This window comes from Narcine bancroftii, chromosome 10 (genome assembly GCF_036971445.1).
Source record: "Narcine bancroftii isolate sNarBan1 chromosome 10, sNarBan1.hap1, whole genome shotgun sequence".
NCBI lineage: Eukaryota > Metazoa > Chordata > Chondrichthyes > Torpediniformes > Narcinidae > Narcine > Narcine bancroftii.
Window position 1 is genome coordinate 23509746 of NC_091478.1, and position 14420 is coordinate 23524165.

The 14420-nt window shown below is 41.5% G+C and overlaps 1 protein-coding gene across 6 annotated transcripts in view; it reads right to left on the bottom strand.

Annotated features, from left to right (window-relative positions):
- Positions 1 to 14420, bottom strand: part of LOC138744297 (ectonucleoside triphosphate diphosphohydrolase 4-like) — an 85479-nt gene that overhangs the window by 23874 nt on the left and 47185 nt on the right. For all 6 annotated transcript variants that reach the window (XM_069900198.1, XM_069900197.1, XM_069900199.1 and 3 more), the window contains 5 exons: positions 12998 to 13148; positions 10457 to 10560; positions 7270 to 7329; positions 4918 to 5072; positions 3329 to 3495 (listed from right to left, as the gene is read on the bottom strand). In XM_069900198.1, the coding sequence (XP_069756299.1) occupies positions 3329 to 3495; positions 4918 to 5072; positions 7270 to 7329; positions 10457 to 10560; positions 12998 to 13148 (637 nt within the window). The remainder of the gene's footprint in view (positions 1 to 3328; positions 3496 to 4917; positions 5073 to 7269; positions 7330 to 10456; positions 10561 to 12997; positions 13149 to 14420) is intronic.

The window sequence follows — 14420 nt, forward strand, 5'->3', positions numbered from 1 at the left end:
TCAAAGGAGGTTGCTGCCCGCCAAACTGTGAGGCGCCAAGATACACGGTTTGAGGCGATATCAGCCCACTGGCGGTGGTCAATGTGGCAGGCACCAAGAGATTTCTTTAGGCAGTCCTTGTACCTTTTCTTTGGTGCACCTCTGTCACGGTGGCCAGTGGAGAGCTCGCCATATAACACGATCTTGGGAAGGCGATGGTCCTCCGAACACCACAAAAACAACAACTCATACATAAGGCTGCACTTCATTGACTACAGCTCAGCCTTCAATACCATTATTCCCTCAGTGCTAGTCAAGAAGCTACAAACTCTGGATCTCCGTACCCTACTCTGCAAATGGATCCTTGACTTTCTCATCGGAAGACCACAGTCAGTACGAATTGGAAACAACATCACCTCCTCAATGATTATCAACACAGGTGCACCCCAAGGATACGTGCTCAGACCACTACTCTACTCATTATACACCCATGACTGTATGACCAGGCACAATTCCAATGCCATTTACAAAATTGCATTCGACACCACAGTTGTTGGCAGAATCACAAACGGCAATGAGGAAGCATACAGGAGGGAGATAGAGCAGCTCTCTGAGTGATGTCTCAACAACAACCTTGCACTCAACTTCAGCAAACCAAAGGAGATGATTGAGGACTTCAGGAGGAAATCAGGGGAACACAACCCTGTCCTCATCAAGCGTTCAGTAGTGCAGAGGGTCAAGAACTTCAAATTCCTGGGTGTCAACATCTCGGAGGACCTGTCCTGGAGCCTCCATGTTGATGCAATCATGAAGAAGGCTCGCCAGCAGCTAAACTTTGTGAGGAGTTTGAAGAAATTTGGTATATCATCGAAGACTGTCGAAAACTTCTAATGGTGTACCGTGGAAAACATACTGGCTGGTTGCATCATTGTCTGGTATGGAGGCACCAAATCTCAGGACAAGGGTTATTAACTCAGCCTGCAACATCACAAGCACCCGACTTCACTCCATCGAGGACAACCACATGAGGCGGTGTCTTAAAAAAAAAAGCAGCCTCTATCCTCAAGAACCCCTACCACCCAAGCCATGCCCTCTTCACTCTGCTACCATTGGGGAAAAAGGTACAGGAGCCTAAAGATGACCACTCAGTGGCATAAGGTCGACTTTTTCCCTGCTGCCATCAAATTCCTGAATAATCAATAAACAAGGGTAAGTGGGAAAAACTTTAGGAGAAATGTTAGAGGATGCTTCTTCACTCAGAGAACGGTGGCAGAATGGAATGATCTTCCAGAGGAGATAGTTGCGGCAGGGTCCTTTCTGTCATTTAAGAGAAGGTTGGATATGTACATGGATATGAGGGGGTTGGAGGGTTCTGGGCAGAGAGTGGGAGGGGAGAACTAGTGGAGCTGTTCAAGTGAACCGGCGCGGACTCGAAAGGCCGACGTGGCCTGTTTCCGCGCTGTAAACTGTTATATGGTTATATATAAAAGACACTGCCTTACTTTTTGTTCTCTACTATTTTTATATTATTGTTTGCACTACAATGCTGCCGCAAAACACCGAATTTCGTGACGTTTTCATGACAATAAATTCTGATATCGAAGGGTGTCTCAGTTAGTGTAGCGGTTAGCACAACTCCGTTACAGTATCAGACACCAGGTTCAAAACTGATGCTGTCTGTAAGGAGTTTGTACGCTCTCCCCGTGTCTGCGTGGGTTTCCTCCATATGCTCCGCTTTCCTCCCACCCTTCTAAATGTTCCCGATGTCTTTGGGTGGCATGAGCTCATGGGCTGAAAGGGCCTGCTATCGTGCAGAATGTCAATTTTTTAAAATTAAAATTAAATATTTAAGTTTCAGTATGCTCCCTCAATTAAAATATGAAAGATGCCACATGACTACAAGATCTTCTAAACAGATGCTTCTTTTACATCTAAGGAGTGCGGAGATCCATGTCCAAGAAAGTGTCACTCGTGCTTGGCAATTTAGACCATGAGCATTGCAGGATCCAAGGGAGCAGTGGATTAGGGCAAGGAAGCGGTGGACTGGGGAAAGAGAGCAGGACAGGAGAACACCACCCACCTAAAAACAGAAGCCTGTGAAAGGATCCTGCAGGAAAGGTGACCACAGCAGTGAGGACTCACACCAGGCTGTGGGTTACTGGCAACTGGCTTCTGGCAACCAGGTATGGGGACTGGGATTTGAGAGGGTGCTGATGGCGAGCAGGGCTCCCAAAGAGCCTTAGGTGCTGACAGCTTCCTGATCACATCAGGGGTTTGGAACCGGGGACGAGGAGTGAGACGTGGATGCCTTGAGCTTAGGCTTCACCACTGGAATGGACAGGAGGCTGCACAGCTACAAAGATTACGGGAGTGCATAAGGTGGTGGGATCCATGGACATTCGATGTTTCTTCTGGAAATCTCTTTTGTTTCTCTTTCTTGTCTTGGTGGGGCCTTGGACTAGTGGTGCCTCTTGATGTACCATTACAGGGCCAAACAAAGGAGAACAAATTTTGTCTATTTTGTGCACGTAACAAGGAATATTGAATCTTCGTCGTCATTTAGGAACTTCTAATAATAACCTTGTCTCACTGGGTATTTGTCCATGACCTTCTCCCCCCTCCATCTGAATCATTAGCTATTCCTTTTCTGACATGGTAAATATTGCTGACTGTTCACTTGTATGCCACCCACTGAGTTGTGTGGACAGCGATTGGCTGGCTGCAAAGGGAATGCAGTAGATGTTGACCTTGTCCTAAACTAAAGGCTAAACCATGATCAAAAACAAAATTCATGTGATTCCTTGCTTCCTGTCACGGAATAAAGTATCAGAATAACGTCCTAGACTTGTCCAGCACAGAAACAGACCTTTCAACCCAACTCATCCATGCTGGCCCATTTGCTCATGTTTTGCTTTTATCTCTCTAAACCTTCCTGTCCAAATATATTTTAAACATTATAATTGCACCTGCTTCCACCATTTCCTTCGGCAACATTCCACATACCAATCACAATTTGAGCAGACAAAGCTGCTCCTCAGGTCCCCTCTCTCCTCTCATCTTAAATCTATGCCCTCTAGTTTTAGACTCACCTATCCTGGGAGAAAGACAGTGGTTATTCACCTTACTATACACCTCTATAAGGTTAACCCTCAAGCTGCCAGGCTTGGTCCATAACCTTGGCGATTCAAGTGCTCTTCTGGGGTTTCTTGTTTTGCACACATCATTGCAATATTCTTACTGAGCTTTTGGGAAGTCAACCCAGTTAAAGTTCATCAGTGCAAAACTTCATACTCTATAAGAAGAACTGCTGCAACAGTAGAAATATTCACCGTCCTCTTAATTAACGTACCTGTTTGTGGTCGTGGCATTATTAAAAATTAGATCCTCATAGCGGTGCCGAACATAATTTCCGCCAAATCCTAGGAAGGTGGTTACATAAACCCTGTACACATGCTCAGTGTGATGAACGTCACACCCAAGGTTGAATTCAGCCAGTAAACCCCGAGCAGCTTCTTCCTGTAACGACAAATCTGTAGTTTAGAATGAACTTAATATAACTTAAGTGAAAGCTACATGAAGCAAACATTATCTGCTGGAGGAACTCAGCAGGTTGGGCAGCATCAGTGGGAGGAAAAGAATGGTTGACGTTTCGAGACTTGAAACATCAACCATTCTTTTTTTTCAACTGATGCTGCTCAACCCACCGAGTTCCTCCAGCAGATTGTGTTTAGCTTTAGATTCCAGCATTTTCAGTCTCCTGTGTGTCTACAGATATGGAAAATTCTTGCGTGTCAACATCTCTGAGCATCTGTCATGGAGCTTCCACGTTGATGCAATAATGAAGAAGCAGCTATACTTTGTGAGGAGTTTTTTTTTAATGAAACCATTCTGATCTTTATTTATGATCTTTGGCCGAGATGCTATGACCTTAGCTAACACTTTAATATCACCATTGAGTAGAGATAACGCCTATTGGAGCCATATGATGTGGGATCCTTACCCTTCTTTTTTTTTTAATTTTTTTTTATTTTTCACACTGTGAACCATATCAATCAAAATACATACAAACATTTCCCTCTTAAATATATACCCAGTGGCATTTTCTCCCCTTTTATGAGGAGTTTCAGGAGATTTGGTATGTCACCAAAAAAATCTCAAAAGCTTCTACAGGTGTACCGTGGAGAGCATTCTGGCTGGTTGCATTAGTCTAGTATGGAGGAGCCAGTGCTCAAGAGAGGAAAAAAACTCCATCACGGGCATTAGTCCTCACTCCATCAAGGGCATCTACAAGAGGTGGTATCTAAGGAAAGCAGCCTCTATCTTCAATCCCCACACCCAGCCCATGCCCTCTTCACTCTGCTACCATTGGGGAAAAAAGGTACAGGAGCCTGAAGACAAGCACTCAATGGCACAAGGACAGCTTCTTCCCCGCTGCCATCAGATTCCTGAATGAACAAGGAACCAGTGACACTACTTCATTTTGTCTTTTTCTTGCAAATTTTTTATTTGTTTTATAATGTGGTTTATGTAAATGTTTGCATTGTGATGCCACCGCCAAACAACAAATTTGTGACATGTTCATGACGATTCTGAAGTTTCCTATTAATCCCCACACCAAAAATAAAACTAATTTCTTGAAAAAACAAAGTTGCAAAGTAACTTTTAAAAGTGATTGCAAACATAATATTTTCCCTTTTATATTTTGGATGAACTTGGTTTTCAGGGCCAGAAATAGAACGATTTTCCAGTCTTTGCAACCAGTGTCATTGTGCAGTGAATACAAGTAACCCCAAGTGGTGATTTAAATGCTGCTCTTTATGAAAAGGTTCTGAAGTTGATTCCATCTATTTTGAAAAATTGTGATCGCAGTAATTACCATATTTACTATTTTAAATCGGTGAAGTGGAGAAAACAACAAAAATAAAATTAGAAGCTGACCTGCTCCAGGGAGGCAAAGGTCACAGGATTGGTCACCTCATATGCAATTTGAACAGAGGCACCGCCCATGTCAAGTATGCCCACAGTTCGCTTGCGAACCACAGAGCCTTGGTTGGGATTGCTGGACACTGTCACGGCCACATGTGCATCATCGCCTGAAACCATTAGCAAAGAGCAACAAACAGAAGCAGCTGAAATTAGTATGGCAGTCTCATCAAACCCAGAAGATAAATAAAAGAGAAAGAAAACAATTACATTTCTGAGGTGATAGTCACAAGCCCAGCAAAGTTACTGAGATAACTTCTGAAGTGCATTTACTGTTGCAAGGAGGAAAAATGAGAGCTAATATATATGAAGTATTTGCCAATAAACAGCAATGGGATGATGACCAGATTATATCTTTTAGTGATATTGACCTTGGGATAAGGAAGGACTTCATTTTAACAACAGGAAAGGTGGAGCGAGTTGCCAACTTAAGTGGTGAATGCAGGCTTAATTTTGACATTTGAGAAAAATTTGGACAGTTACATGGATGGAAGGAGTATGAGGTCTGGATGAAGGTCATTGAGACTAGGCTGAAGAATAGTGTGGCACAGACTAAATGGGCTGAAGGACCTGATCTGTGCTGTGGTGTTCTATAGCATCTCACATTCCAGAGGAGTCCATCAGCGACACGCCATTCTCAACCTGTTTTGCGTCAAAATCACTGCAGTAAGATCAAATGTAACCATCGCACTTAGAGGCAAGAATGTTATCAACAATATCATAGTATACAAATGATAAATGCAGAATCAACAGATTCTGCCTGATCACAGTATCACTAGCATTTTGTGGGCTGACAAGGCAATTTTTTTTTAAATGTTACACCTATATTATCACATGTCAATAAAGGGATCTTGAATCTTGTTTTATATACAAATACAGATTTTTTTTCAATATTCATTCTGGGGCATAGTGAAAGTTAACAACCCACCAGTCCAGAGAGAAATTAGGAGACACTTTTTCCACACGAGGGGTGCTGGAAATGCAGAACTCTATCCAACAACCAGTAAATGCGATCAATTTTAAACCTGAGCTCCATCAATTTACCTGCTAAAAGTGGGCTGGGAGTAATAAAGAGAGTCAAGATAAAAATCAGTTATTGTCTCACTGATGATGGAAAAACAGATGCCGTCTGATCTAGATACTTCAGAGTATTTTCAGTTCTTAAATTACATTTAGAACATTGAGTATTTTGTTCTTGTGTTAATTATTCTAACAAGCATTATGCGGTTCAGGAAGTGAGCGACAGGCTTAGTGCTTAATGGCAATAAAAGTTATCCCTGATGGTGAAGAAAATAGGAGCAGGCAGGGCAAACATATGAGAGACTGTAGATATTAGGATCTGAAGCAACAAAAAAAAATTTGCTGGAGGAATTCGGCGGGTCAAGCAGCATCAGTGGGAGAAAAAGAATGGTTGACTTTTCAGGGCGGAACCCTTCATCAAGACTGAGAACAATATACCAAAGAATCCAGAGATCTTTCTCCTAAGTAACATAAAAAACAAAGAATTTGGAATTGACTTGGAGGATGCACAAAAAAGATTTGTTAAGATAGCCCTAGCCGTAGCAAAAAAATGTATTATGTCAACCTGGAAATTGGAAGATAATTTGAAAATACAACAATGGTATATAGAAATGAATAAATGTATTCCATTAGAAAAAATAACATATAGTTTAAGAAATAATATTGAAATATTTGAACAAATATGGGAGCCTTACATTAAATACAATAGCGAAAACCTACCGGGGACAATCATTACCTAAGTTGATGGAAGGAGAAGAAAAGAAAAGAATGGACTCAGTAGAATTTCTGGTGTATTTTTGTTGAATGACAACATTGTCTGACTGGTTTAATGCAACCTAGATTGTATACCTAAAATGGATGAGAGGGGGGGGTGGGGGGGTGGCTTGGGAGGAGGGAGGGGGGGGAGAAAAAGTCACTGTATATGTGTGAAAAAGAAAAAGTGTATATCATGGCTAATGTGATTTATGGTGTGAAAAATAAAAAAAAATTTAAAAAAAGAGAGTGCAGCGGGGAGAGGAACAGAGAAATTAAAATAGAGTGGGAGGGGTTGGACAGGGACCAGGAGGCGTTTGGTTAACTGGGGAGGGGTGAAGGAAGATGGACAGTCAATTGGCAGGTGCCAGACAAAGAAACAAAGAAGCAAGAGAACAAAAGGAGTGAGGTGGATACACAATGGAGGGGTTGATAAGTGGAAGCAGAGGCTGCCAGTGCTAGAATCTGATAAGGAGAGAAGGTGTTAGGGGAGAGGTGAAGGATAGATGAGGCTAGAGTAGCAGGCGGACTTACCATCTTCAACATGGTCAAACCGTCCAAGAACAAAGTTGATTCCAATCCAGGCATAGACACCTGTCAAAATATTTCCACATTATTCACAAAATTGAAACTCATTATAAAAATTTATTTGAGCTTCAGAGCATCAATAACAGGTTCTGTCATGCAGCTCAAAATTTGAAGAATTGGATGATCTAAAATGGGGAAAGAGCTATTGAAGACACATAAGAGACTGCAGATGCATGAATCTGGACCACAAGCAATCTGCTAGAGGAACTCAGTGGGTCAAACAGCATCAGTGGCAGTAAAAAAAGTGTCAATGTTTCGTCCCAGAAACCTTTCATTAATTATTTTTCTCCCACTGATGCTTCTCGACCCGAGTTCCTCCAGAGATTGTTTTAACTAACCAATGAATTTCGAAGAGTCAGAAGTTTCTCATAATCTGCACATCAACAAAGTATGTTAAGGGGTGTTTACTGGAAACCAGGTTTCTTTTCTTGTTTTTCTTACTTTATTTCTCTTTTTCTATAATTTTTTTCTTTTTTTGGCATTTTGTTAAGGGGAGGAGGGGATTGGGGTTTTATACCATCATGTATAATAGACTTGATACTAATATTTAATGTATTTTACATTTGGCAATGATTACATGTATGTAAAATATTTTTAATTAAATTTTCAAAATAAAACAAGTATGTTAAGGTAGAAACAATTACAGTACAATTACGATTATCCAAAATTGGATTCTCCAAAATCCTCATTTATCTGAAATTTTTTCAGAGCTCCTGGGTAGGAGCGGGGCCTCAGTGGGGAGGTGTCGGTGATCAGCGGTTACCACCAATTTTTCGGGTGAGAATTAAACATTATTTTAATGCTAAAAAGCCTTACCTTGTTGTTTGCTGTTGTTTAAATGCTGTTACAAGTGATTTGCTGTTGCTACTGGGCTGTTTTTAAAAAAATGAGCAGTTCTCTGAAAAAAACGTTTATCCAAAATGGGCCCGGTCCTGATCATTTTGGATAATTGGAGTTGTACTGTAAATGGTAAACCAAGGCTTTGATCCACACATAAACAACTGCAATACCTACAATCAAGACAGTTTATCAGTGCTCCATCAATGTTTATGGAACAGAACCCCAACACTGAGACATCACCTTGGCTGGAAAAGGACAACAGCGAGATCAGACGTGAGGAAAATAACTGCTCTTTTATCAGCTCCATATTAATTTCCTTTCAGTGATCTAATTCTTAACCCCTCAGGAACCACAAACCATTTGGTTAAGAAACAAAGATTAATTCTGGAATATTCTTACACTTTAACCATGAACTGCATGCTTGACCTTAGCAGAACATTTAGGTCTGGTCATCATCTCTTTCCCTTTCTCTCTAACTGGATGTCACCAAATTATGTTCAGTTAATTAAATGCAAGTGAAACTCCCACAATAATGACCACAAACCTTCCAGAAAGTCACAAAAACAGAATTCCAGACTTGAGCTGAAAGTGACTGCTCTTTACATCAAGGCAGCGTGTTGATTCCTGCATCAAGGAACCCTGGTAAAACTGAAGTTCTTGGGCATTGAGGGGACAATACTCTGATGGAGTCATACCTTGCACAAAGGCTTGTTCCTCTCAACAGTTGCCCATCATCCTGATTTTGCAATATGTTACCAGTGCTCGCACTGCAAGACTCAGCATTGAGTGACCACTTTGTGGAACATCTCTGTTCAATCTGCAAAGTGATCCCACACTTTGAACTGCACCCCACTGTTTCACCATTCACTCCATCTCTCTCTGCACTCATGGTGTACACATGAGAGTACTGATGCTGGAATTTGGAGCAAAACACCAACCTGCTAGAGGAGCACAGTGAGAGACAAAGAATGATCAATAGTTTGGGTCAGAACTCTTCATCAAGACCATATTCAACCTCTGGCACTGTACCAAAGCAAGCTCGAGAAACAGCACCTCACCACTCAGCTTGGAACATTATTCCGTCCTGGACTCAAAGTGAAATTCCAGAATTTCAGATAAATCAGCTATTCCACCCTTCTAATCCATTTCCTGTCTTCACATTTTTTTTTGCTCTCTTCCTGGCATACCTCCTCCTTTTTAGACCTCCCTCAGACACATCTTTTGCTATTCACCAGCCTTCATCATTCACCTTCAGCTTCCAGTCTCGCACAAATACAATTTGCTGGAGGAACTCAGTGGGCTGAACAGCATTGGTGAAATTAAAAAAAGATTTAAATTTAGGCATCCAACATGGTAACAGGCTCTTCTGGCCCACAAGCCCATGCCACCCAAATACCCCAATTAACCGACAATCCCCATACAATTTTTGGTAAGTGAGAGGAAATCGGAGCACCCAGAGGAAACCCATGCAGATATGGAGAGAAGGTATAAGTTCTTCACAGGCAGTGCTGGATTTGAACCTGGGTTGCTGGTACTGTATTAGCATTGAGCTAACCATGCCACTCTTTGATTTTTGGGTTTTTTTTTGTTCGATTCTACCATCTGTAGTCTCTTGTGACTCCACCCTATCACTGACCTTACATTTTACAGTATTTCTCAACAATTTGAAACCTTTAATTTTTTTATTTTTTATTTTTTTTTAAATAAATCGCTAAATTTTCCCAGTGCTGATGAAATGTCATTGGCCCAAAGTGTTAAATCTGTTGTACTCTCCACTGTTGCTGCTTCATTTGCTGAATATTTCTTATTCCTTGATTTCAGTTTATAATACCAGCTGCAGTATTTTGCGTTTGGATTCCCAGTGACCCAAATCCAAAGAAATAGTTCACTTCCCTCTGTTGGCACCGAGTCGTTGATATTTTTTTTTAGTTTCTTCTGATGCAAAACCAGGATACAAGATGCATAATGCTCTTGACAAGATGAGGCTGCATCTTTTGTGCAGGTTCCATTGCACACATCTGTTCAGATGAAAGGTTGATGACCAGAAATATCAACTGTTTTACTTTGCAGGGATTTTTCCTGATCTAACAATGAGAAATTGGAGGTGATCAGCAGGCTAGGAGCATCTAAGGGGGAAGAAATGGTCAGTCAACATTTCGGGTCAGGACCTTCGTTGACCCACCAGCTTCTCTTTGTTGGCTGAAGACTCAGCATCTGCTGAGTGCTCCTGGCACGTTCAACTTCTATTTCAAAATTCCACTCTCTGCAGCTCATTGATCATCATAATACATACCTTCTTGTTTGCCAGAAATCACTTCTGCATGTGACTCTGAGAACAGGAAGTCAAATTCGACCGGCACCTTGTTATAAAGGTCTTGGAGAATGGTTTCCTGTTGACTGAAGACATAAGACACATTTGAATTCGAATCAGATTATCCTCCAATGTTACATCACTTTCAGGGGCACCTTGGAAACCAAAAACCCTCTCCGCAAATTCTTTGATTTTAATTGCAGCAAGCAGATTTAAGTTCACTGGCATCTGATGGTGGAAGATCTCACCTTCCAAGCACTCGCTGGTCTTGCACTTTTATTCGCAAGCATTGATGATTGGAGAATGTGATAAGACAATAGAGGCCAGGCTATGAAAATGATGGGGCATTATACTTACAAACCAACATTTTAATACATTTCTCTTGTAATCACATTTTTTTTTCAAGATTTTCCCATTGTTAAAAACATCTCAAAATCCATCGTCCTACCTCCTCAAGATTGTATACATCTCAGTAAGGTCACCCCCTCATCTTTCTGAACTCCAAAGGATACAGAGCCAAACTGTTCGGCCTCTTTTAGTTGGGCAGTCTATCAAGATTGGCTATCCACATGGATAAGAGTTTAAAAAGGTATTGAACAAAATGTTGACAAATGAGACTACCCCTTAATGCCAACCTGGTCAGCATGGGCTGAAGGGGCCTTTCCATGCAGTATGGCTCCATGACTCCAACAGAAATCATCACACGAATTAAACTGTACAATCTCCCTGGACCTGTTTACAAAGCTACTACAAAGTTGTGCACAGTATTCCAGATAAGGCCTCAAACATTATGTACAAAACCTTTCCTTTTTTAAAACCTAAGCCCTTTGCAGGTAAGCCCAGAGTAGGAGAACACCTTCCACTGGGAAAGAGAAGTCAGGGTGAAGATTCTACAGGGTAGGAGACCTCAGCAGTTGCCTACCGAGGGGCTCATCAGCTGAAGGTCTCTCTCAGGGTACAGGCAGCCGGATTGTGGAAACCAGGTCAATACCTGGGATTCATGAGGGTGCCAATGATGTGCAGGGCTTCTGTAGGGACTTAGGTACTGACAGCTTCCTGATTCTATTAGGGGTTTGGAAACAGGGTGACTTGGATGGAGGCATTTGCAGTCCTTTCTGGGAGAATGGACAGGAGGCCATGCGCCTATTGGAGGTATGGGAGTGCAGGGATGACAGGATCAATGGACACTTGACATCTCTGAAGGGCCTCTCATTTGCTGCTCGCTCGCTTGACAGAATGCTGGACTATGTACCTTTATAGGGGAATACAAAGAAAAAGAAATTTGGTATATTTGGTGTACCCAACAATGAAAGAATCTTGAATACCTCAAACTTTGTATTTGGAGCAAGTCTCCTGAATTCAAATGGTCTTACAAAAAAGCCCAAAGAACCACTTCTTTTCCCAACTGCTAATTTTGAGGTTTGTTTTAAAAATAATTCATCTGCAAGTTTCTTCTGAACACCAGAACCGTTCAATACCTCACTATTAAAAATGATCCTGCAGCAGGCTGGGTCAATCGCACATGTGACGGGCCGAATCGCTGTAGCAAACAGCCAGCGCGGCAGGGCACTGGGGCTTTCCATGCAGAAGTTGCAGGCTGCAGGAGTGCATTGCCAGGGGAATGGCCAGGACTCACAGCAGCATTATGACATCAACCCCATGAGTCTGTCACCTCCTCCTAAAAAAGGAATGCGCTTGGTTTGAATAAACGGCAGTTACTGGTTTACTTGCTTGGTGTGGACAGCATTTATTTCAGCAGCTCGGCCTTTATCAGTGCTACACTCCATTGTTTTTCCCTCCAAAGTGGATGACCTAATTTTTCTCCAGCGTTCTCTCTGCCGTGACCAAGCCCTTTCACTGAACCTGTCTATATCCTCGTGACCTCTTGGCATCCTCTGCACGTTGCATGACGTAGCCTCCAGATTAGATGCTGCATCTACACTTGCACAGGAAGGGCTCAGAAACTGCAATCAATCGTAATCTATCAACAATTAAACCCAGGATTTTAGACAAAGTGTGAGTAAAATCCCTATCAAATTGATGTCTCTTTTAACATTTAGGGAAATGTTTTAAATAAATTGTCCAGGCTTTTAGTGTTATTGCCATGATCAGTTCTAAAATTAGTTCAATGCAAAAGTTGTTTGTATATTTTGGAATTTGAATTAATTAGTTGTCTTTGAAAAATTATTACACTTCTGTAGGGCAAGTGGGCACCAGAACTATTCAGTGGGTCAGAGTTTATTTAGGAATAATGCCAGCTCTCCTCATCAGAGATTTCTCTTGGTGGTGTATGAAATTCAAGAGGGAACTCTTCACTGACTGGATACTGAAGGACTGTGGTATTATTAGTGACTTATTCGATCCAAAGACAGCAGCCCAGGAACTGTTTTTTGAACTTGCTGGGATATTTGCACAGGCTCAATATCCCTTTGCGGACCTAATAAAGCAGTGTTTTTTAAGAATGAGCTGTTATTTAATTTGCTGAGAAATGCAGTGAAATGAGCTCAAGTTCAAACCATGTACCTTTCTGGGAGAAGTCTCATGCCTGCTGTACAAAGAATGTACAATGGCGTCTCTTTGTGTTTTGCCATAGGAATGTGGTCAGCAGCAAAACGCAGGAGAGGACGGAGATAATCCATGGCTTTATCTGGGGAGAAGGCCAGTGTTGAGATACCTGAGAAAAATCATTAAAATGGCAAAATATTATTTGAATAATACAAATTACAAGAGCAAATTTAAAAGTCAATTACTTGCAAGAAATGTGGCCTTAGATTGATTGATTGATTGAAACACCAAAGTTGGAATGGATTTGATTCAGCATATCAGAAAACCTTCTGCTACGGTTTTCTCTGTTTCTCCTACCTGGTTGCTCCACAATAGCATAGGGTGCAGCTTGCTTTGATCTTGTTCTCTGGACTGCTTTTCTAAATTACCAAACCTCTTTACCCCCTGATTTTAGTGGCCGAATCCCAATCTGGTCAATACAATTTCTGAGAGGTGGATAAAGCTCCAGGATTTTATCTGCCTTTATGAGATTTTGAGTTCTCCCACATCTCCTCTTTTGCAATGTGGATGTGCTCCAAGACATTGTCCTTAATCCTTTAGTTTTCTCATTTGATCTTCTCCACAGTAAATATACATACTAAATGAAGACCTCGCACATCAAGTTTATTGTCATCTGATTGTACAAGTACAACCTGACAAAACAGTGTTCTCTGGTCCTCAGGGCAAAACATGCAGACACACAACCAGACATAACACATATACAGACAAATAATACATATTTTAACAATCAAACTAAATAATGTTGTTTTGTACAAATGAGAGTCTCAGATGATTAGTGGGAGCAGTTCCTTTGGTCATTCACATCTCCTGCGCCTCCACATATAGACAACCACACTGATCCCTAAGTGGATCTATTCTCTCCCTAGTTTCCTGGGTCTTAATATAAGTGGAGAATCTCTAGGAATTTCCTTTATCTTATTCACCAAAGTCATCTCGTGTATTCTTTCTGCCCTCCTAATTTACCTACATCTCTTGTACTCAAGGGCTTTGCTGGATCACTGCAGCCTATAAGCCTCCTCCTTTTTCCCATCCCACAGCCTCATCAACCAGGGGTCCCAAAGCAGGAACATGCTCTGCCTGATCTCACTTTTAAATGTCTAACGCTTTTGAATCTATTACACTCAGTGACCAGAATGAACATCATCAGGAGAGAAAATCTTGACTGTGCCCACCATACAAAGCACACTTCTATAAATGATTTGATTTATTATTCAAAACAATTCTAGCCAATTGAGTCTGGCTGAAATCTACTGGCCTTCCATTGCAAAAGCAGCAGAATGGTATATTCTATGGTGGGATTACATACTGAAAATCACTGAAATGCTCACAGTTTATGGTCTTCCAGCCATTGTGTACTGAGGGATGAGTGAAAGCTCATGAA